This window comes from Dipodomys ordii, unplaced genomic scaffold (genome assembly GCF_000151885.1).
Source record: "Dipodomys ordii isolate 6190 unplaced genomic scaffold, Dord_2.0 Scaffold23, whole genome shotgun sequence".
NCBI lineage: Eukaryota > Metazoa > Chordata > Mammalia > Rodentia > Heteromyidae > Dipodomys > Dipodomys ordii.
This window is the reverse complement of record NW_012267239.1, coordinates 3,529,998-3,555,033: the sequence shown is the minus strand read 5'-3', so window position 1 is coordinate 3,555,033 and position 25,036 is coordinate 3,529,998. Positions and strand designations below refer to the sequence as shown.

General features: G+C 43.8%; 1 protein-coding gene across 4 annotated transcripts in view; it reads left to right on the top strand.

Annotated features, from left to right (window-relative positions):
* Window positions 1–25,036, top strand: part of Nf2 (neurofibromin 2 (merlin)) — a 96,043-nt gene that overhangs the window by 15,901 nt on the left and 55,106 nt on the right. For all 4 annotated transcript variants that reach the window (XM_013014476.1, XM_013014477.1, XM_013014478.1 and 1 more), the window contains exons 2-4: window positions 12,959–13,084; window positions 15,847–15,969; window positions 18,690–18,773. In XM_013014476.1, the coding sequence (XP_012869930.1) occupies window positions 12,959–13,084; window positions 15,847–15,969; window positions 18,690–18,773 (333 nt within the window). The remainder of the gene's footprint in view (window positions 1–12,958; window positions 13,085–15,846; window positions 15,970–18,689; window positions 18,774–25,036) is intronic.

Sequence of the window (25,036 nt, the reverse complement as noted above, 5' to 3'; positions counted from 1 at the left end):
TCTGTAGCTATTCCCCATTCTTTTGTCCTCAATGTGTCATTTTAACATTGTTCATTTTTCTTTAATTTTGATGACTTCTCCAATTCATGCTAGTTTTGCATTGCTGTCCAAGAACATTTTTGGTGGCTGTCACATTTTTAATTTCAGCTAAAACATTTGAGGTTTAAAGCATGTAAAATTGAGTTTTCTTATAGCTGCTAATCTTTTTAGCCAGCTGGTGATGAGCCTTCTCCGGTTTGTTACAGGATGAAATGTTCTATCTGCTTGTCTATCCTTCATCTCATTTACATTCTAAATCCATGTTTTCTGACATTTTTATTCTACCAAAAAAAAAAAAAGTGTGCTAAACTGGTGCTGACTTCAAGGTAGAGTCTTGGTTGGCCCTGGTGCTCAAGGTGCATGAGTCACTGTGGCACCACTAGGTGGAGTCAGAGCACCTCATTTCCAAAGACAGTGGCCCTTTTTCTCTGAGATCTTTTACTATTCCCTGTTTTGCTTCTTGGCCAAAGTTGGCCTAGCTTTGTAACTTCACAGAAAATCTCTGCCAGTTAGGTTGCTATGGCTTTCCCATTCAGCTCGCCAGCTTGAGTTTCCTACTTGGAGTCGTTTTCATAGTTTGATTCTCCAGTAAAGCTTAAAACAAGCCCAGAGTAGTTACTAAACTTATCTGATCAGTGGTTTTAAATTCCCCAACAGTACATTTACCTGTGATCTTCCTCATGTTGATTTTGAGATTAAATCAGTCTTATAAATACTTTAAAAAAGTCTTCAGTCCACAGTAGTTCTCATCTAACTGTAGAAATTTTTAACCAGTCCTAATGCGCACAACACCTCTACCTTCTAATCCATTAAGTCAGTGCTGTGACCATTGGTGATGGAGACACTTAAAGTGTCAAGCTAGAAACAAACTCAGAATGCTTACAGCTTCTTTGCAGGCTAGAGTCTGGTACTGCACGAGCTAATTTGTATGACTGAATCATGTTTGTTTGTTTGTTTTTTAATTGTGCTGGAAGCTTTTTTATTTTGGTAGGGTAAGTTTTTTGGGGACAGAACCCAGGGATCCAGGGCTTGTTCTACTTCTAAGCTGTACCCATAATCCCACTGGAAGCCTTTTTTTTTTAAAGAAATACATTTTTATGTATAAGCTATACATTTTATAATGTCCGGGTAGAAATAATCACTTGGATAATCCTTTATCATAGGTTATGTTTAACAGCCTGCTAGTTCCCTCCTCCCTCCAAGTCCTGGGGCTTGAACTCAGGGCCTAGGCTTGTGCCTGAGTTTCTTTTGCTCAAGGCTAGCACTCTGCCACTTGAGCCACAGTATCACTTCTAGCTTTTTCTGTTTATGTGGTACTGAGGAATCAAACACCCAGGGCTTCATGCATGCTAGGCAAGCACTTTACTACTAAACCACCTTCCCATCCCCAAGTAGTTATTTTTTGTTTGCTTATTTATTGATACAAGTTCATACTATATAGCCTCAAACTCATGATCCTTTGCCTCCCAAACTCTTCGGATTATAGGCATGTACCACTACACTCAGCCAAATAGTCTGCCAATTTTGCCTGATGTTTAGGCATTTGAAATGTAGCTTTGTGTCTCATTGTCATTGAATTTTCTGTTGTTTGCTATTTGTAGCTCTCTGTAGAATTTTTATTGTCTGTATTTCAAACTCTTGAATCATTGATAATTGCTGATTATCAGCAGCATGCTATTTGCTAAAAACTTGTACTTTTCAGCAGCATTATTATAATTTCCATTTTTGTTACATTAGGGAGTTGATTATTATACAGTCAAATCTTGATTGTTAGCGGTAAGGAACTTGATAGTAGACCCCAAATAAGAGAAAGAATGCAGAAATGAAATATTAAAGTATCATTTATATTCCTGAAATGACTTTAAGATATAGAATGATGTCAAAGGAACAACAGAAAGCTATTATAGGAATTATAAATTAAAAAAAAAGCTCTGTGTGGTTTATATAAACCTTCTCAAGCTCATGGACTCTGAGGGTGGGATTAATTTTGAAAGACCACTTGATGATTGCAGAAACTGAGCCCAAAGAGGTTAAGTGATTTACTCAACACAGCGGGCTGGGGTGTTTTATTGCTGTTTGACGGCACTGTGATTGATCTCATGTTGTGAGCTCCATTCCACAGTTAGAGATTGTCTTCTTTGCTGTGGAAGCAGTTGTCTTGCTGTTACATGTTATAGTACGGTAATTGTATTGTTTCTCTTTGCTTTGTCATCTGTCAGCTGATTTTGAAACAAGTACATCTTCTTTATTTCATCACATCTTAGGATCTAGGGGTTGCATGGGCACAGGTTTGCAGATGAAGTTGCTGAGTCCTATTTGAACGACGCGATTCACTTAAGTCATAGGCTTGTGTGATGGGGGGGAGGGAGTCCAAGATTTTTATCTTTCTTTCCTCGGGTTCTCTGAGGGTCCCATAACCTTTCTCCACTTGAGCAGGGAAGATACCAGAAGCTGCTAACATCAAGACCTTTCCCTCCTAAAATATATAAGTCATTTTGTTTGGAAAGATTAAGACTTAGCAGAGTTTAAAAACCTCCATTTTGTGACTTCCCAAGGTGCTGTGTTTTGTTTCTTCCCAGGCTCTCTTGGTCTGTGGAAAATTTTTCTTTTTAGTTCTTTGGGATTTTGATTTCTTTGCCAAGGCATTTTTAAGAGGGAGAGAATCAGTAGGTGTCACCAAAGGCGGGGGGGGGGGAATACACACACACAGACACACAGACACACAGACACACACATACACACACACCTTAAGGCCTAGTTACGCAATTCGAATTTTAATGAGAAGCGTCATAAATTCTAGCTTCATTGCAGTCATTACTGAGAAGTCTGTTCTGCTCAGAAGCCTCATCACGTTATCACCATTATCATCACCATTACCAGCCAACCACAAGCATTTGTGGAGTGTCCTCAGATTGAACAGCCTTACGTGGGTTCTAGGAGGTGTAAAGTGTGTGTGTGTGTGTGTGTGTCTGTCTGTCTGTCTGTGTGTGTCTCGGTGTCCTTGCCTTCAAGGAGTTTTTGCTCTGCAGAGTTGGAGGAATGAATCATCTTAGGGAAAGACAGATTCCTCCTTTTCTACTTATGTCAAGTGTAGAATGAGTACCGTGTGCTGTTGTGGGGGAGGGGGCAAGGGCGGTGATGAGATGAAGGGATGGATCTTTGAGAGGTCTGGTAACAGCTAAATGGAACAGTAGCTTTGCTGAGTTGGCAGTGCATAGCTGGGCTGTAACAAGGCAGGGTAAGCGGCTGAAGGAGGGAGGAAGCAATTGGTGGAGAGTCTTGAAACCAATAATTTAAATAGATTGGACATAATAATGGAGATGATTAAAGCACTAGAAGAGGAAAATTAATTGCCGTCATTGATTATGACAGAAACTGACAGGACGGGACATTGGAATTGGTTTTCTTGGTTGTTTTTAATTTTTATTCTTTTGCAAAGAGGAGGTTTTAGCTTTGGATATCACCCAGCTTTTGATGAAGGATGCAGGATTTAGGATTGGCAGAGCAGAGCAACCTCTGTGTGTGTATATATATGTCTCTCTCTGTCTCTCTCTCTGATCTTGTTTCTATTCGGGGGATCCCTGTTTCCTTCTCATTGAGAAATAATGCCTGTGTAGGAGTAGTATATTCTATAATTGCAAAAGGAAACAGCAGGCTGTTTTTAAATTTTTTTTTCTTCCTTTTTTTTCAGTTTAAATTCATGAGATGGAAGAACCTGCTTTTTATGGTGTAGTGATTCTGTATCCCAGGTCAGAGAGTGTGGGCACTTCACTGGTATAACTACACTTTTAAAACCTTCTTTGGTTAACTACAATAGATTTTAATGGTGTTCATTATTCGCTCAATGCACAGCAAAATCATTTTTTATACCTTTCTTGGGGAGGTGTTGCTGGGGATCAAATATACTAGGCAGGTGCTCACCTACCGAGCCACATCCTCAGCCTCTTTAACTATTTCTCTTGTGTCTATATTCTGAATCAAAGCATTTGGCATCTGTTTTTTTCCAAACACAATAAAAGGTGTATTTAGACACAGATCTTCACATGAGAACCTTAAATTCTCAGGTCTTTCATAAATCAATTCTCACAGGCTGGCTCACACTGAATAAGTCACACAGGGATAAACATGGAGTAGGGAATCATGGCCACCCTTGGTTTTTCCCTTTCTGAAATAATAGCAAATGTAAGCATACTCTGAGTCCAGTGAGACACAGTGCCTTCTGGTGTGGGAGGGGGCTAACCTTTGGACAGTTTGTCTGTCAAATGTGAGGGCAGCTTGTGAGCTAATTAAAAGAAACTATGATAAGTGAACACCAGGTTTGCCAGATTCCCCAGTTCTCTTTCATCCTGTGGGATTGATAGGCAGGCAAATAGCATTGCGTGTGTGGCTGGTACCTGAGGCACCCCCCCATCTCTTCGATACACGAGCATTGCTTCTTTCTTAGCTTTTTCTGCATTGAGTCATCTGTAAAGCCCAAATGTCTCTGGGGATTCTAAGTCTTAAGCATTTCGTATCCAGTGGCCAGACTGTTTTCATTTTATTCAAGAGAGTTGTCCTTGTCTTGCTGTGGCCTTTCCCCAACACGTGGCTGGTCCCTTCTTTACCCTGCAGTGTGGTTATCAGAAAGCACGAAAGGTTGGATTGTCAGAGGCTGCATGGCCCAAAGAATTGCGATGTGAAAACGGACAGAGCCAAAACAAATGGCAGTTGCACGGTTCCAAAGAGCACTGACCTAAGATGGCTGTCAGCCGAAGTTACTCATGAAGTTTCCCAGGTTAATAGACCCCAGTCAGCCCTGCAGGTTACTCGTGCCATTTGCTTCCTATAACAGAAAACGTACTGCATCCTCACTTCGTTCCTGCTGCGGAGGCTAAGTGCTTAGTGCTATTTACTTAAAACATTCTAGGTTGATAAATGACAAGTACTTCACTCTAGGTAAAGCTCATAAATCCAGCCCCTACAAAAAAATACCAAGCTGACAGCACTTAGTCCAGTTTATAAAGTTCATGTGCATCCATCTTTGATACAAGTGCAAGTATATATCTATGAAATTGCACTGCAGCCTGTTAAAGTCACAGGAAAGAAAGCACAGGCACAGAGCCCAGTGGCATCAGGCTTGCGGACACCCCGTCCCCTCCCCCTGAAGGGCACCTGGAGGACAGGCCTGCCTTCCACAGAGTCCAGATTTCTGCTCCTTCCCTCTGCCCCTCCCTGCAAACCACCTTTCTCTCTCCCTCTCCTCCTTTCTGCAGAATGAACATCTGCCCCTCAGCTTCTCTCCTCCTTGCTGGGCTGACACCAGGCCGAGGCCTGCAGTGAGGGAGACCAGGTGAATAGAGATGAGTTTAAATGCACACTTCATCAGAACCAGGAGCTATTATTCTATTTTGAGCAACCTGTTCAGGATAAACTATAAGTCCTAACAACAACAAAAAGCCTGTAAACAGTGGGAATTCAGGGAATGAAGGGCTTATGAGGTATTAGGTATCATTTTTATTTTATTTATTTTATATTCTTATTATTTTATTATTATTATTTGTGTGGTTCTGAGAACCATGCTCAGGCCCCTCTTGTATCCTAGACAAGCACTCTGCCACTGAGTTATGCCCCCAGCCCAGTGAAGAGAATGTTTTAACAAGAAAATAAATAGAAGACTACTTCTCTACTTCACCCCTACTTCTCTGAGCCCCTCAAGTACTATTTCCAGAAGCATCTCTGGGCAGCCTTGTTCCTGACCAGTGCGAAGAGAGAATTGTCACACACACCAGGCCACCGTTACATATTCAGTACTGCATTGAACATTCAGTACTGCAGATCGAGTCATTATGCTGTTTGTCAGATAACTGGAAAAGTGTAGAGAACATTCCTTCACTTTGCAACAGCTTGGACTCAACGGCAGACGTGCTGTTCCCTCCTGCTGGAGTGACTGCCCTTTGTCAGCCCCTTCTCCACAGGCCCAGTCACCATGTGACTTCTGACCCAGCCCAGTGTCTGCTCAGTGAAGCCCCCCAGCCATACCCTGCAATGCGCAGGCCCAAGTTTTGTTCCCATAGCACCTGGCTCAGTTAGCACTTACTTAGCAGGTTCTTTTTCATTATCCATTTACCTGTCTTCCCCATCAGACAGGAATAGGGACTACAACTTGTCCCAAATTCATCATTTATCTCCTGCGCCGACCCAATGACTAGGACATAGTGGGTGCTCAATAAATGTTTGTCAAATGACTGATTGTGTGGTTAGCTCGATGAGAATTGATGGCGCCCTTTCCCATCTGTCATCCATCATCCATGGTGGGAAGCTAGGCTGGGAGAGTTTAAGCAGCACCACTTGAAAATTTGTGGAGAGGAGGCAGGGTGGGAATTAATAGTAACTCCCCTGTATTGAGTGTTTATTTACTGTGGGCCGAGCACTGTCTTAGTCTTTTTTAATGTATTAATGCACTTAATCCTTAGATCAATCTGTTAAGACAGGTTCTGCTTATTATCCTTGTTGCAGCGCAGGGAAGTTCAATAACTTGCCCAAGGTCACACAGTGACAGCAGAGATCCATACCAGCAGTAGATAACGATGGCTTATCTATGGTTTCTGGAAAGAATCAAGTCCTACTGTCCAGAGACATTCATCTTATGTGACCATCCAATTTGTCTCTCATGTAACTAGAATGGTACTAGTTACATTCTATCCTTGGGAGATGAGAAAATTATTGTTGGATCATCTTCTGTGTGCAGTGGTTCAGATGCAAAAGGTGGAGTTAGACAACAAAGAATTGGCTTTAAGCTGTGTTCTGGTGGCTCACGCCTGTAGTCCTAGCTACTCAGGAGGCTGAGATCTGAGAAACACGGTTCAAAGCCAGCTGAGGCTGGAAAAGTCTGTGAGCCTCTTATCTCAAATAAACCACCAGAAAACCGGAAGTGGCCCTGTGGCTCAAGTGGTAGCTGGCTTGCCTTGAGCTGAAGAGCTGAGGGACAGCACCCAGGCCCAGAGTTCAGGCCCATGACTGACCAAAAATAAAAAAAAGAAAAAAAAAGTTTTAGATGGTAGGCTTGTTTTTGTTTTTTGAGATGGATTTGCTTCACTGCCTAGGCTGGTCTGAAACTAGTGATCCTCTTGCCTAAGCTTTGAGTGCTGGGATCACAGGCAGATGCCACCATGCCTAGCTGTAGAAGTACTTTCATGGAAACATAGAAGTAGTCTCCACTCAGACTAAACTACACTTCTTTATTTCCTACAACCATCTTCTAGATCTTTGCAGGTACCATTCTCACTGCATGCTTTTTTCTCTCCCTCCCTGCATGCTTTTCTGCTGCTCCTTCTCTAAGCCCTATCTTTTCTTTTCTTTTCTTTCTTTCTTTTTTTTTTTTTTGACCAGTCCTTGAACTCAAGGCTTGGGCTCTGGCCCTTAGTCTCTCTGTGCTCAAGGCTAGTGCTCTACCACTTGAGCCACAGCGCCACTTCCAGCTTTTTCTGTTTATGTGATACTGAGGAATCAAACCCAGGGCTTCATGCATGCTAGACAAGCACTCTACCACTAAACCACATTCCCAGCCCTTCTAAACCTTATCTGTACTCGTGTTCTTTCCCACAACAAGCCAATGTATATGTCATTTCTCTGCCTCTCTGATTGGGGCATCCCTTCCTAAGGCTCCCCAAACCCCAATACTTCTTGGGGCACTCACAAGAGCTGCAGGATTGAAAATCACAGCTGCAGTTTGTTGTTGTTGTTGTTTGGGGGGCAAAGCTGGTGCTGATCAGTTCCCAGCTGACTTGTATACTAGCGCTGTGAGTGGGGGACTTGCCTCTTGCTCTCCTTTTCTTTCTCTTTCTTTTTCTTTTCTTTTTTTTTTGGTCGGTTGTGGGGCTTGAACTGTGGGCCTAGGCGCTGTCCCTCAGCTCTTTAGCTCAAGGCAAGCACTCTACCAGTTGAGCCACAGCGTTACTTTCAGCTTTTTCTGCTTATATGGTGCTGAGGAATCAAACCCAGGGCCTCATGCATGCAAGGCAAGCACTCTACCACTGAGCCACCTTCCCAGCCCCTTGCTCCCCTTTTCTCCTCTGCACCTTTGGTGGGCTTAGACACTAAGTATTTGTGGGAGGAGTAGATGTGGGGAACTGACTGTGCTCCAGGTCTCTGAGCCTTGAGTTTTGACGTTGTGTGATCAGTTGTGTTGGCCAGCAGCTCTTTGCCGCCCCTTCTGCACTGTGGGGAAGAGGAGGATGACTAATGCTGCCCGTACGGTCCAGGGAGACCTTCAGATGACAGTGAATCACTTCACAGCAGCAGCACAGTGCAGTGGACCAGAGAGAAAACAGGACAAGCTGGGCTGTGTTCTGGCAAGTCTGCTCGGACCAAAAAGCCCCCCCCTACAACCCAAGACCCCCCCTTTCCATGAGATCCTGAATCCCACCCCACTTTGAGCAACAGTTCTTGTGTGTGAAGACGTAGAAACACAGGAAGGATAAAAATTCCATGATCTTCCTTGATCAAGCAGGCCCCAAGCACGGTGTGTGTGTGGCAGGGGGGGGGGGGGGGGGGGGGAAGGAGAGGGGAGGCCGGGGCAGAGGGAGGGGACGGCAGGTTGAAGAGTTGACCAAACAGAGGACTTTTTATTTATTTATTTTTGTCTGAGATGGGGACTGAACTAGATACCTGATGCTTTTGCTCACCAGCTGCCACTACCAACAGAGCCACATCTCCAACCCCAGGAAACTTATTACTTACTTGAAGACAGAGCATTCTATTTTATTTGTACCTTATTTTGCTTTTTTCCGGGAAGAGGTCAATATATTACGGCATCTCTCTCTGCTTTTTTCAGGCAGCGTAACTAATCTCATTTAGCCTTATGTAATTTAATGTGTCATCTATCCCCCACATTTCTTCCCCCCAGTTTGCTGTTTTTCCTTGTTCCATCTTTCCCTTAGTAGAACCACCTGATGTGAAGCCAGAGTGCAGGAATCCTCCTGATTCTTCCTCCTTTAGGCTCTCTTCAGGCACCAGCCTTCTTTCTATTCTCAGGCTGTCTTTCTTCTGTGCCCCTCCCTCTCCCCTTTCTACCTCCTCTCTCCTTTCTTCCCTCTCCCTCTCCCCCTCCCCGTTTCTTTCCTTCTTCTCTCCTCCTTTTCCCCCTTCCCTCTGCATCTCCTACCCCCTCCATCCCCCTTTTTTTAAATGGCTGGCATAGTTTCCTTTCTCCCTTCCAGGTCCAGGCTCCTTTCTTCCAGCTCATTCTCCTCCTGTTGTCAAGAGAGAGTCCAGAGTGCAGATCTGAGTGTTGTTCCATTTCCCCAGTCCTCAAAGCCTCTGTGGCTTTTTGCTCAAGTCCAGCCTGGTCTGGCATTCGTTCCCACCATGCCCAGTCCAAGCCCAACTGTCATTTTCTGCTCCACCTAAGGACTTGGGGTTCCCTGTAGCTGTCATGACTTTTTAGAAGATGCATTTTCTTCCCTCCCTCATAGGCTCTCCCCTGGGTCTCTCCAGTCTTCTCTGTCCTGAGTTCTTGCCTGTTTCTCCTGTGGGCACATTGCTGCCATTGTTTTTTTTTTTTTTTTGGGGTCCAGTTGTGGGGCCTGAACTCTGGGCCTGGGCGCTGTCCCTCAGCTCTTCGCTCAAGGCTAGCACTCTACCACTTGAGCCACAGCACCACTTTCGGCTTTTTTCTTTTTGCTTATGTGGTGCTGAGGAATCAAACTCAGGGCCTCATGCATTGCAAGGTAAGCGCTCTACCACTGAGCCACCTTCCCAGCCCCACATTGCTGCCATTGTTTTGTGTTCTCAGTGTCTGATACTGGCTGGTACTCTGAGTGTGACTAAATAGGAAGCCACGGGATTTAATCCAAGCAGTTATAAATGAGCCATGTCTGAGTCTTCAAAAAAGGGGTTTTGTTTCTGACACTGGTCACCTACTGGCAAAGTAGAGAGCAAAAAGAGCAGAAGACCGTAGAGCAGAGAAAGGGCAGCCAGGGACCTGGGGACTTGCAGATCTTAGATCAGCATAAAGTCCAGGGACTGCCAAAGAATCTGTGATTTATTTGTACAAAATGGGGATGGGTCTGCAATAGTTCTTCAGGCTTAGTTCTAACACTAAGAGCCTGTGATTCTCTGCACCAAAGTTAAAAGTCCAAGTAGGTAAGAAAAATCTTAAGTAGGGCATTCTTAGTAGTGAGGATTCTTTCCCTCCTCCTCACTTTATTGTAAGCTCCATAGGGGCAAAGACATTGCCTTTCTGCATTCAACAAAGATACATCTGCATTTTAAAAACAAGTAGAAAGGAATATAGGAAAATTGCACTAATACAATATTATGTTTGAGGAATTTACTCATGGTTCCCTTGGCAGCTTTTCTCCCGACTTGCTGCTCATCCCACTTGCAGCCAGCCAGCCCCTTCCTGCCAAAGCCTGGCCTGGCCATGGTCGTGAGTTATGGTGGACTGGGAATCATTACCTTCATCCTTTGGCCCTGGGGTGTTTAACTTTTCCACGTTAATGCCTGTTCTTCAGTGGTACATTATCTTGTAGCGAGGTAGGCATTTATAATTTATATACTGTGTGCTGGCTTAAAATAGACAAGAGGGTAATCAGCATCCTGAAGCTTCCAGTTTTCCAAAATAACATTTCTTCAGTGAAGTCTGCCTATAGGAATTAAAACCTGCTGTGAATTAAAAGAAAAGAAAACAAAACAAAACAAAAAACCCCACCATTGTCCAATTGTCAGACAGGGAAGTGAGCATACTCAGCCTTACAAAAGGTGGAAGATGATCCTCCTTTTAAAATATCAAACTTATGATTAGGCTCTGTTGGTTCATGCCTGTCATCCTAAATACTCAAAAGTCTGAGATCTGAGAATTGTGGTTCAAAACCAGCCCAGGTAGGGGGAAGTTCCTACAACTCTTATTTCCAATTAATCACCAAAAAGCTAGAAGTAGAGCTCAAGTGGCTCAAGTGATGGAGCACTGGCCTTGAGCAAAACAAAAACAAAAAACAACTCGGGGATAGCACCCAGGCCCTGAGTTCAAGCCCTAGTAGCAGTACACACACACACACCACACACACACACACACACACCACACACACACACTCAACACACACACACACACACACTCACTCAAACTTGTTTTATCTAAAGTAGTCTAAAGACATCAGTCTTTGTATTATTCCAGATGGGGCCAAGGCTGCAGGACAGGCAGGAGAAATGCTTTAATGAAGGACAAGGGCTGATGTGCACCTCAACCACTTGTCTGCTGCAGCCTTGGTGTCCTTCCATCTGGGCTGCTGACTTTGACTGCGAATGCTGAGAAGCGATGGCCTCTCCTGTCGAGTGCCCACAGAGAACACACAGTTCATTCGCATCTATTAAAAATAGAGGGCCTGGAGCTGGAGCTGTTGCTCAGTAGTAGGGCACTAGGTAGCACACTGCCGACCCTGGCGTCTGTCTCCAGAACTGGCAGCCCACTTGAAAATTCCCCAGTAAAAAGCACACTGGCTATCAGGAGTCTACCCTATTTTTTCCTCTTGCTTTTACTCAAATCTTTAGACCATACATTTTTCCTCTGTTCCCTCCCTCCCTTTCTCTCTCTCTTCCTCTCTCTCTCTTGCTTTCTTTTTGTCAGTCAGTCATGGGTCTTGAACTCTGGGCCTGGGCGCTCTCCCTCGGCTCTTCATCAGCTCAAGCCGAGTGCTCTACTGCTTGAGCCACAGTACCACTTCCGGTTTTCTGGTGGTTAATTGGAGATGAGAGTCTTATAAACTTTCCTGCCTGGGCTGGCTTTGAACCGTGATCCTCAGATCTCAGCCTCCTCGGTAGCTAGGATTACATATGTGAACCACCAGCACCTGGCTGGGTGGAGATTTCTAATGTGGGCATTGGAACAAGGGTTCTGCAGTTGAATGGTCTCAATTTTCATGTCAGGCAACTTTGCATTTGAATTCATTATGGATCTTACTGTGGTCACCATTTATGTGCTATGCTGTGCTGTGTCAAATGTGATACAATTGCATGCATGTCCCCCTGATACTAGGGGATGGTTGAAATGGAGAAGGACCATGCAGTAGTGGGTGGTATTGGACCATCTTCGGTGCTTTAACTTGAAAGCCACTAGGTGGCAACATTTACTAAGCTGCCCAGAATCCTCTTCCCCTACTAAGATACTGAACTTGCTTTTTCAGTTCCAAGATTGAATAAGCTTTGAAAGGGTTTAGCTTAGCCGCCATTGCTTCCGGTCCTTTTAAAAGTGCGGCTATAGAATAAACACACCACAGTCTTCATGTCTGATGTCTGTTTGTCACCCGTGTTTGGATACTGCAAGTTGGGAATTGCTCTGTGTGACCATGGGCAAATTGCTTCTCCTTTGGCCCAGCCAGGCATGGTGAGAGTGGAAATCTGTCACTGGATGATCTGGATTCTCTAGGTTCTTTTTCTGCATGAATTATGACTTTGCTTACAACTTAGTCCCCTATATTAAAAAAACACTTATTAAAACTACACTTTAGGTTAAACATACACAGACACACAACACCAGCCTTTTTGTCAAATGGCAGAATTATGATTTAAAAAAATCAACAACATCAAGGGAATTACTGCTTCAGAACCCGGCCATCTTCCTGGGTTAACTCGGGAGATTCCACTCTCCTAAATGAGGCTGCTTATTTACCAGGTTTCCTAAATTAGCAGCTTTGGGGATATTAAGTAAGATCTGTAAAGAACTGTCCAAGGGAGGTATTGTGTGCGCTGTGCAGTGATTAAGCTATTAAGCTCTAATTGGTATTTTCCTACTCATGGTTTTGTGTGGGAAGCTTTAAAATTCCTTAGGAATTCAATGCTCATCAGCCATCTTCGTGACAGTAGAGAGTGCAGGAACAGTTTTGTAAGCGAGTATGTTGTGAATTTTGCTCCCAATGTCCTTTCCTGTTGGTCTATTACATTGCAGATGAAGTGGAAAGGGAAGGACCTGTTTGATTTGGTGTGCCGGACTCTGGGGCTTCGGGAAACCTGGTTCTTTGGACTGCAGTACACTATCAAGGACACCGTGGCCTGGCTCAAAATGGACAAGAAGGTGGGCTTGAACTCGGTGACACCAGTGGGATGGGGCTTGTGCTTTCTGGTTTTTCCCCAGGGAGAGCCCCTAGTTTATTTGCTCATCTACTGCCGTGACATGCAGGAAAGGGGGTGAGTTCCTGAATGAAGCTGTGCAAAGAGCACGCCCTGCAGGCTCTGCTAGACAAGCAGCAGTCAGGTCACCAGGATGAAACCCTTATCTGCCCTGGCTTTTTTTTTTGCCGTTTCTTTTTGGCTTTATGCCCTTTGGTGTATTAAATTACTCATCAAGCTATATAGATACAAATGACTATTGTCTTCTTATACATAAAAAAAAAAATCTCTGAAAGATTCTCTTGGGGTATGTGTTCTTCAGGGAATTTTTTTTTCTTTGGGTCTGGTCATGGGGCCTGAACTCTGGGCCTGGGCGCTGTCTCTCAGCTCTTCAGCTCAAGGCTAGCGCTCTACCACTTGAGCCACAGCACCACTTCCGGCTTTTTTCTTTTTGCTTATGTGGTGCTGAGGAATCGAACCCAGGGCCTCAGGCATGCAAGGCAAGTGCTCTACCACTGGGCCACCTTCCCAGCCCCTCTTCAGGGAATTTTGACAAGCCTTTTTTTTTTTTTGGGTCAGTTGTGGGGTCTGAACTCTGGGTCTAGGCGCTGTCCCTCAGCTCTTCAGCTCAAGGCTAGTGCTCTACCACTTGAGCCATAGCACCACTTCTGGTTTTTCTGCTTATGTGGTGCTAAGAAATCGAACCCAGGGCCTCATGCGTGTGAGGCAAGCACTCTACTACTGAGTTACCTTCCTAGCCAAATTTTTACAAGTCTTTACAAGAATACCAAGGCCCGGAAGTGGAGCTTTGGCTCAAGTGGTAGAGTGCTCGGCTTGAGCTGAAAAGATGAGGGACAGCGCCCAGGCCCAGAGTTCAGGCCCCACGATTGACCCAAAAAAAAAAAAACACCAAAAACAAAAAAACGAAATAAAGTTTCTGAGATATTAAAAAAAAAAAAAAAGAATACCAAGGCCCAACTGCTCGTTAATGTGATTGAAAGAATAAAGAAGTTGTGACATAGGAACAGTACCCCTTTGGTCCTCGGAATCTTCTGAAGTCCAGAATGTCTGGGCCCCTGATAATTTTAAGGTGACTTGAAAATGAATATGGCTTTGGGGAGCCACCTTCTCAAGAGTTCATATAATCCCACAGACACTTTCCTATCTTCCTGTTTGCCTTATCATAACGACAGCTGGAGAGCTGGGCCATGTGCTTTCGCCAGCCTCTCCTAAAAGACACTAAGGCAGCAGAGGGTACCCCTAAGTGGATACCTCTACAACTGCCCGCCCTTTGCCAAAGTCATCCACTGCGTAGCCTGATAAACAAAGCTGTGTTTTGCCGGTGAGAATCTAAGCCAAGGTGTTCCAATTATATTTACATGTGCACACAGTCCTCCACTTTCATGTTGGAGTCCCTGCTGGTTGTAAATTTCAAATGCTAATTCCCAGGGATCATAAATGGGCCAAGTGCCACAGAAGGCAGGGTCAGCGAAGGCGTCCTCAATCCTGTTCTTTTTGCATCTCCTCGGTCTTGTCCCTTGGAATTTGAGCAGGGGCATGGAGAGAGATATATCAGACACAGCAAAACTTTCTGCATCTTTTTATGATTCTCAGTGAAGTGAATTTTAAATCATACCTGAGTGGTGGCCAAATGGATATTAGATTGGGGGCATGAGGAGCCATGGAACCTGCTGCTCAAAGGAAATAAATTACGACACATGTTAATGGAGCCTGGTAGCCCGTCACATGGCATGTTTATGTCCTAAAATGAAATTCACTCTGGAGAGCAGATGGTTCAAGCTTCTCAGGGGGTGGATGGAATTGCTAGAAGATTAAAGGCAGTGGTTTACTTACTGTGCTACAAGCATTTTGTGGGGCGTCTCTGGAGGGTCCTAGAAACAAAGGGTTGCCACATTTCGAAACATGGACACATTTTGCTTCGCTTCTGTTGCTTAGTTAGCATCTAAATGAAGACACATTTAGTTCATTGTCTCTAAGCTGTATTACCTGGACCTGCATAGCAGAGGTGGGCAGCAAAAAGTAAATAAAAAATAATTCTACTACTTCAAATAATTTTCAGATTATCCTCATTCTTCACTAGGGATGGTATCACATGCCTGTAATCTAGCCACTTGGGAGGCACAGATCAGGAGAATTCTACTTGCAGGCCAGCCTAGGCAAAAAGTTTGTGAGAGATTTACCCCTCACCCCCACCCCATCTCAGCCTATAGAAAGCTGAATGTGGTGGCTTCAGTCTGTCATGTCATTTACAAGAGGAGCATATACAGGAGGATTGCAGTGCAGGCCCACCCAAGCTTAATGTGAGACTCTGTTTGAAAGACAACTAAAGCTGAAAGGGCTAGAGGCATCTTCCATAAAGGAGAGTGCTCGGTAGCTCTGTGTTACACATTTGTAGCTTGTAACTGTTTCTGTGACCTTGAGAACATTGGTGCCTTCATCTTAGCTCCACTTAGCCCTTGGGAATAGTGATTGATTTGGTTCAGAACCCCCTCGTGAAGCGGATATTACCCCTTGTTATGGATGGCTCTGTGAATGCTTCCAACTATGGAATCATAGCCTTGGGGAAGTGTGAGGAACATAACACGGTGTGTGGGGGTTGGGCGGGGAGATTTATACCTTCCCTGCAAAATGGGCTTTGATGGTAGCGCAGGATAGGGAGCACCACTGTGTGTGTATGTGTGTATCTTTTGCTCTGCAATCCTGCAGGTGTTAGATCACGATGTTTCAAAGGAAGAACCAGTCACCTTTCACTTTCTGGCTAAGTTTTATCCTGAGAATGCTGAGGAAGAGCTGGTTCAGGAGATCACGCAACATTTATTCTTCTTACAGGTAAGTCAGCCCCCATGCCGCCTTCCCCCTGTATCCCTTCCCTCCTTCCACCCCGGAATTCTGGGAGGCAGCCTGAGTGGACCCCTCCCTTAGAGTTGACCACTAACACCTCCCTATTGCAGAAATGCTCTGCCTTTAGATAGGCAGTTCTTTTGGTTCTGTAATGGAAAAAAATCTTCCAGAACAGAGCTATAGCCAAGTGATGAGATTGGTGTCAGATGAAATTGTGAAGGTGTGATGATGAAGCATGGCTAGAAGCAGCTACCTAATCTAAGCCTGCTTGTAGATGGATCCCTGTTTCTTCTGACTTGAAAGTACCTTGCAGTTGCAAAAAATGTCTAAGAAGAGTTTATAAAGCAGCAGTGCTCTGAAGTTCAAAAATCAGCTCTCATTAAGACAGAACTTCTGAATGCCAGCAATACTTGTTTTAGCTCAAGTCTGCTGTACTTCAGTCATCCTGCTGCAAGCTACTCTTGGTAGTCTTCTTCTTTCTCCCCCTCCTCCACTAGAGTGTAAGCCCCTTTAAAAGCACAACTTTCTGAATCCTAAGTAATTGCTCAACCAAATTAAAGGAATTAGAGGACCCATAATTGTAGGATGACCACCTAGTGTTTCAGGGAAGAGGACTCACCTGAGGACACAAACTTTCGTCATCTTTATGTGTGTACTGCTTGGTTAAAGCACTTCTCTAATTTCCTGGCTACTTGCAGTGATCAGCACTGGGGCTGCTTGTATACACCAAGGTACCCACTGTTCATTGCTTGATTTCCCAGGAGCAGGTGTGTGGTTTCTCCACAGTCCTCATAATTAATTTGAGGTTCAGTGTATTGTGTTCAGCAAACAGTGAGATGTAATAAAAAGCCCTAAAGAATGTTTTTTTAAAAAAAATATCGCATTGTTTTGTTTTGAAACAAAAATCTTGCTATGTAATAGCCCAGGCTGGACTTCAACTCTTGATCCTCATGCCGCAGCTACCCAAGTGCTGGGATTATGGGTGTGCACCACTATACCTAATTAAATACCTAATAATAGTGTTAGCAGTTAATTACATACACATAGATGTGTATGTATACACAGTCACCTATATATATAGTTCATAATATATTATATAATGAACAGAGTATATATTATAGACTATATATAGTTCATGTATATGTTTATATAAAAGGAAATATAAGTGTATGTGCATAGATCTGGATATTCATATATACATACACATAGTATAAGACAAATTTCTCTTCATTTTCAGGTCAAAGGGTACCTTTTCAGGTTTTTGGGTTTTTTTTTTGTCTATTGTGGGGCTTGAACTCAAGGTCTGAGTGCTGTCCTTGAACCTCTTTCTGTTGAAGGCTAGCACTTTACCAATTGATCCACAGCTCCACTTCCTGTTTTTCGAGTGGTTAATTGGAGGTAAGAATCTCATGGGTACTTTTTTGACCCAGCTGGCTTCGAACAGTGATCTTTAGATCTCAGCCTCCTGAGTAGCTAGGATTATAGGCATGAACCACAGGTACCTGGTAACCTTTCAGTTTTTTATAATGTGCCTTTTTAAAATTTTCCTCTTTGAGGCTGGGAAGGTAGCTCAGTGGTAGAGCGCTTGCCTTGCATGCATGAGGCCCTGGGTTCGATTCCTCAGCACCACATAAGCAAAAAGAAAAAAGCCGAAAGTGGTGCTGTGGCTCAAGTGGTAGAGCGCTAGCCTTGAGCTGAAGAGCTGAGGTACAGCGCCCAGGCCCAGAGTTCAGGCCCCATGACCGGACCAAAAAAACAAAACAAAATAAAATTTTTCTCTTTGAAAAGAAACCAAGGGATTTGAAAGTTGCTCTGCTTCAAAATTTCTCAGATTTTGCTTTCTAAGAAAGTAAAGTCAGTCTTCTTCTGGGAAGAAGTCATGAGTTCAAAGAAGCCACCTAGAGACTGCCTGGGCGCAGAAGATCTTAACATTATTGAAAAGTGCCTTTCTCTCTTGTGAATTTGGCTTGATTTTCCTTGAGCTATTGGGGTGTTTGGGGTCTGAGCATGGCACCATTTACTACTAGTGACATGTGACAGGAGCTGGCCTTGCTGTGGTGTTTACTCCGGTATGCATTCACTTCCTGCAGCTCTCTTGCCTCTGTGGCTGGAAAATCATATGCCGCACCATTCTACAAAATTAAGTGCAATGAGATATGTTAATTCAACATTATGGGGCTTGGAATTATATTTCCTGGACCTCATGTGTACTTAAAAGTTGAATCGATCAAATTTTATTGCTTCCTTTTTCCTTACAGCAGCACATTGAAAGTGCTGGTGTTTTTCTGCAGTCATTGCTCAGTGGCCTTGGTGGCTTTTGTGTGTGAAGACTTGAAAGTAGACTCTGTTTCCTCCGATGTTGTGAGTGCTCCGTGGGGGCTGAGGCTAGTCACCCTCCGAGCACTCCTGATACTTCTCTAGCTCACAGCTGTCACAGCCCAGATGTCAACCTCTGTTGGGGCCAAGATCATGCTTACTCTCCAATCTTGATCGCTAAGAGGGTTTTCATGCAGAGCCAGTGTAACTTCTTAGAAACTGAACTCTCAACTGGTCTGCCACAGTAAAAATGGTCCCCTTTGTCAGAAAATCCACGAACAAGCTGCTTTGGCATCTCTCATTTAGCACACCCTGCAGCCATCTGCCGTGAGCAGTCTGCACAGCGCACTTGCACGCATGCAGTCTCATGTCTCCCTTGTTGCCCCTTTCAGGTGAAGAAGCAGATTTTAGATGAAAAGATCTACTGCCCTCCCGAGGCTTCTGTACTCCTGGCTTCCTATGCTGTCCAGGCCAAGGTAGGCGCAAGGGGAAAATGCCCTCTTCCTGGACATTAGCTCCTGTCACAGGATGACTTCCTGAGATGTCATGAGACTATTGGACTTGAGTGCTGTGGCTGTCCAACTTCTGTGGAAATGTACTCGTGCATGCGCGTGCGAGTGTGTGTGTGTGTGTGCGTGTTTAGACAAATAGTAAGTATTACTCTAATGAATTAGAATTCTGAGTGAATTCACTCAGAAAGATGAAATTTCTGTGTAATCTCATTATGCATATGTGATTCATTACATTGACCATGCCAACTTCTTTTTCTTAACCAGGAAAAATGAATTTATGATCTGTTCTTATGGCCAAATGTGGCTTTTAGATCAGTGTGGTTCAGGTCCTCCCTCTAGACTTCCTTTCTGAGCGCCAGCTGCCCTGTGTGAGGTACACCTTTATATCTTCTCATAGAAGCCACACCCTCACAAGTCCCTCACCAGCTCCACTGGTGTTTACCTGCTTGCCACTGTTGGCTTTGGGCCCACTGAGCCCAGCTGAGTTTCCAGGTAGCCTAAAGTTAATCCACTTTTATATTTCATCACTGCAGACTGAGAATGGGCATCATCATGTATTTATGTCCACCCTGGTTTTTTTTTTTTTTTGGGGGGGGGGCTGGTCCTGGGGCTTGAACTCAATGCCTAGGTGCTGTCCTCGAGCCTCTTTGTATTTTTATTTTCAAGGCGAATACTCTACCACTTGAGCCACAGCACCTCTTCCAGCTTTTTTCTGAGTAGCTTATTGGAGATAAGAGTCTCATGGGACTTTCCTGCCCCAGTTGGCTTTGAACCATGATCATCAGATCTCAGCTTCCTAAAGCAAGGATTACATGTTTAAGCCACTGGTGACTGGTCTTTTTTTTTTTTTTTTTCCCAATACTGGGGCTAGAATTTAGGGCCTCACACTTGTTAGACAAGTGCTCTACCTCTTGAGCCATCTACCTAGCCCATTTTTAGTTACTTTCTCACTTTTGTGCTCCTTGGACTATGGTCCTCCTACCTTTGCTTCCCATGTAGCAAGGATGACAGGCTTGTGCCACCACTCCTGGCTGATTGAGGTGTGTGTGTGTGTGTGTGTGTGTGTGTGTGTGTGTGTGTGCGTGTGTGTGTGTGTGTGTGTGTGTCTATTTTGCCCTAGCTGGCCTTGAACTATAATCCTAATGATCCACCTCCCAAGTAGCTGGGATTACAATGGTGAGCCATTCAACCTGGCCCTCTCCTCTGTTCCTATAAGAAGAATAGAGGGCTGGCTAGGAATGTGGCTTAGTGGTAGAGTGCTTGCCTAGCATGCATGACGCCCTGGGTTCGATTCCTCAGTACCACGTACACAGAAAAAGCCAGAAGTAGAGCTGTATCTCAAATGGTAGCGTGCTAGCCTTGAGCAAAAGAAGCTCAGGGACAGTGCCAAGGTCCTGAGTCCAAACCCAGGGACTGGACACACACACACACACACGCACACGCGCGTGCGCGCGCGCGCACACACACACACACACACACACAATAGAGGATCAGCCCACAGTGCCTCATGTCCCTTGGATTTCCTACTTTAATCACATACTACTTTTTTTGTTGTTGTTGGTCATGGAGCTTGAACTCAGGGCCTAGGTGCTGTCCCTGTGCAATTTTGCTCAAGGGTAGCACTCCAGCACTTTGAGTCACAGTGCCACTTCCAGTTTTCTGTTGGAGATTTTCCTGCCTGGGCTGGCTTTGAACCTCGCTCCTCCTGAGTAGCTTGGATTACAGGTGTGAGCCACCAGCTCCAGCCATGCTACTTTCTTTGGTTCCCTTGCTTCCTGCCTTTCATTAAAGCATAAGAAGATGGCTCCAGAATTAAGACACTTTGATGACTTGCCACTCTAAAACATAATCTTTTCAGTTTATTTTTCATTTTCATTATAGGTTTTTATAAAGCTATCGCTACAGTATTAGAAACATTCATAAGATAGTCTTCTTAGCTCACTTCATTTTAGATAGCTTAATACAATTTTAGATCAAAGCCAGGAAGAGTAGCTGGCCTGTCATTGAATTAGAGAAAAAGCTGTACCTTGTCACACTGGACAGGCCAGTAGAAATACCAGAGTCAGTTGAATCATTTGGTGACTCATTTAATGTCTGCTGAGTAGTCACCAGATCTTGGGGTGCGGGGTTTGACTATCCTACATGTAGGTACTAGAGCAAGTATCCAACCTCAGTGATTCCCCAAGGTCACTGGGGCAGTCTTGGGTTACATTAAGGACAGAATCTATGGGTTGGGGATTGCATTTTGTGCCTCCCTCTTCATCTTCTCTGGAAAATGAGTAATTGAGAAAACAGAAAATGGGCCTTGATTCAACTAAAACATATGCTTCCTTTTATGCTTTGATCAAGGATATTAGTAACAGGAAAAATGTGTTCTTTCAATCAGTAGCATCTTGACAGTGATGAAGCAGTCATTGTCACAGTCATTAAACCTGGGCACTTAACTGGCCCAGAGTCCATCTTTTTTCTGCTGTACATTTCTTTCCCCAGCAGAGGGAAGTCCCAAGCTCTCAAGGACTTTACCTCAGCCTCAAAGGCTACATTTTTCTGTGTATGGATTTGGTCCACAAATTCAAAGGCCACCTGTTGGGAAGAAAAAAAAAATCACTTTTCAGGGAACCAGCAGATGTTTGCTTAAACAAATTTCACTGTAGGAAAGCCCTACTGATTTGGATCCTACTAATTTGGAGTTAAAAGTGATTCACAGATAGCATATGTGGTTCATATGGAGGAGGCTGTTCTAACTACTTTTTTCCAGCGTAAAATTTAAGGGTCTTACAAATAAAGGTAATCTCTGGCTTAAAAAGTCTGCATTTGGTTCAAACTCCAATACCACCAAAAAAAGTCTTCATTCTGGAAACTAAAGTTTACTATAATATATGCTTGCAGTTTCTATTTTCTAGTTAATATTAAAATGGTATTCCTGGTTATAATATTAATAAGCTCTTACGTCTCTATTCTGTTTTTGTGGGGGGGAGGGCATTGGTTGATTTTGGTTTTTATTTTTGTTTTTGTTGTTGCCAGTACTAGGGTTTGAATGCGAGGCCTAGTGCTCACTCCACTTGTCTGCTCACTCCCTTGGCTGTACTTTACCATTTGAACCACACTCCTAAGCCCCTCTTCTTTATTTTTCAAGTAAGTTCTTGAGTTTTTGCTTAGAGTCAGCCTTGCTAAGACCTTCTTACCTCTACCTACCTCTGCCTAGATGGGATTATAGGCATATACCCCCATTCCTGGCTTGTTTTTGAGGTAAGGTCTCACTTCCTTTTTTTCCCAGGCTGTCCTTGAACTAGAATACTCCTATCTTCTGAGTAGCTGGGATTATAGGTGTGTGCCAACATGCCCTCCCCTGTCTCTACTGTTTAAAAAAGTGTTAGAATATCTCACATGTTACCTATAATAGATCATGTAGTGTTTTTTTGATGCCAAGCCTTCATGAGTATTATGTCTTTCGTAAATGGGGAATTTAAGGATCAGAAAGAATTAGTGATTTGTCCAAAGTCCCCCCCTTTTTTTCCTCTTTTAAATAGGGTATCAGGGTTGGGGAGGTGGCTCAGTGGTAGAGTGCTTGCCTCACATGCATGAGGCCCTGGGTTCGATTCCTCAGCACCACATAAGCAGAAAAAGCCAGAAGTGGTGCTGTGGCTCAAGTGGTAAAGCACTAACCTTAAACTGAAGAGCTGAGGAACAGCGTCCAAGCCAAGTTCAGGCCCCATGACTGACAAAAAATAAATTAAAAAAATAAAATAGGATATCACTGTGTAGCCCAGGCTGGCCTCAAACTCAAGGCCCTCTTGCCTCAGTTACCTGAACAGCATAATATTTTATATTAATGCTGCTTCTATTTTTATGGTATACACATACACTTTTTTTTTTTGTGCTGGTCCTGGGTGCTGTCCCAGGACAGCTTTATAGTTCAAAGCTGGATAGAGCTCTACTGTTTGAGTCATTACTTCACTTTGGCTTTTTGAAGATAAACTTCTCACAGAGCTGGCTTTGAACTGTGATCACCAATCTCATTCTCCTTCAGTAGCTAGATTACAGATGTGAGCTACCAGTGCCCACCTATAAAACATTCTTTCTCTCTCCCCCCCCTCTATATGTATGTATGTGTATACATATACATATATATATGTTTTGTAGTAGTGGGGATGTAACTTAGGACCTCACATATGCTAGGCAAGTATTCTACCACTGAGCTGCCTGCTTCTCAATGGGGATTGAAGCAGAGTGGGCCAAGGGAGTGGAGCCTGGCCGGGAACGCCTTTGTCTGGTCCCTGAATCAGCACTTTGCTCCTTCTCCCTCACCCTCTGTTGAGAATGAGGTCTTTGGGGATTACATGTTGCTTTCTACTGGCTTCCAGTATTATTGTGTGACACAGGCAGTAGTCTAAGCTTTTAGCAAGTCATACTGGTTCCTTCCATTATATGTGTTTCTTTTCTTCCACAACCTTTCAGAGACTGAAAGGAACTTTAGAACTATGGAATTGAGCTCATTAACACATGCAATGTAATTATGCACAGATATATTCATTACAGTATTTCATCTGTTCAAATGATATAGGCATAGTCAGTTATAAAGCATAAAGAAACAATTACCCTCAAAGTACAAATACAAATATTAATCACATTGTTCAGTTAACAAGAGCCATATTTTTTGGTTGGAGTTTGAATTATGCCTGAATCAAAAGTATGGGCATTTTTATTTTTGGTCCAGTCACATGACACAGAAAACCATCTTACAATGTTTGCACCACCTGTTGAATTTTATATTGGCAATCTGGTAGGTGAAAAGTGTTCTTAGTAAAAGTGACTTTGAAGCCAGGCACTGGTGGCTCACACCTGTAATCCTAGCTACTCAGAAGGCTGAGATCTGAGGATCACCGTTCAAAGCCAGCCCATGCAGGAAATTCCATGAATTTCCAATTGACCACTAGTAAACCAGAAGTGGTGCTGTGCCTAGAGTAAAAGAGCTCAGAGACAGCACCCAGGCCCCAAGTTCAAGCCCATGACTGGCAAAAAAAGTGACTTTGAGGTATATAATTTATGAATCTTTTAGTGCTAGTTAGAAAAGAATGGTGGAAGAGGATATGTGTGTTTCTTCTCACTTAGTACGCTTAGCATAGGCAGTTTATGGTTCTAAGGAGATTACTGCTAAAGAAAAACTGAATATTCAGGGTGCACAGAGCTCAAGGAAGTACCGTGAATGCTCCATGCTAATGGCATATCACCTTCTAATAAACCTCACATTTTATCACTTAAATTGAGCACATTTACATTTGTGTGTGTGTGTGTGTGTGTGTGTGTGTGCGCGCACGCGCGCATGCGCATGCACGCGCGCAGGCATGCATGCTGATCCTGGGGCTTGAACTCAGGGACTAGGTGCTTTCCCTAAGCTTTTTTTTGTTTACAAGGCTAGTACTTTACCATTTAAACCACAGCTTCACTTCCCACTTTTTATAGGTTTATTGGAGATAAGAGACTCACTGCCTGGGGTGGCTCTGAACTGTAATCCTCAGATCTCAACCTCCTGATTGGGTAGGATTACAGATGTGAGTCATCAGTGCCTGGCACATATACTTTCTCCTTGCTATGTGGGCATCATTTGCTTTTTGGGAGGCATACTTTCACAGAATTCAACGCAGGGAAACACTTAGATGATGATAATGTGGGACTAACTGAGAACTTCTCTAGTAATCTATGTGTAATGCATGTGGAAATTTAATTTTTTGATTATTTATTTTTGGTTTATATTTTTGACTGTGCTTGGCCAAAACTGCATATTAAAAATTGTGGGAAAAGTTGGGCTTATGAGGCTGGGAAGGTGGCTCAGTGCTAGAGTGCTTGCCTCGCATGCATGAGCCCCTGGGTTCGATTCCTCAGTACCACATAAACAGAAAAAGCTGGAAGTGGTGCTGTGGCTCAAGGAGCACTGGCCTTGAGCTGAAGAGCTGAGGGACAGCTCCCAGGCCCAGAGTTCATACCCCACAATAGACAAAAAAAGTGGGGTTTACTGAATTTTTTTTTTTTTTTTGGATTTGGGGCTTCAACTCTGGGCTTGGGTGCTATTCTTGTGCTCTTCAGCCACAGCCACTTCTGGTTTTTTAATGGTTTATTAGAGATAAGAGTCTCATGGACTTTCCTGCCTGGGCTGGCTTTGAACTGTGATCCTCAGATCTCAGCCTCCTGAGTAGCTAGGATTACAGGCATGAACCATTAGCACCCAA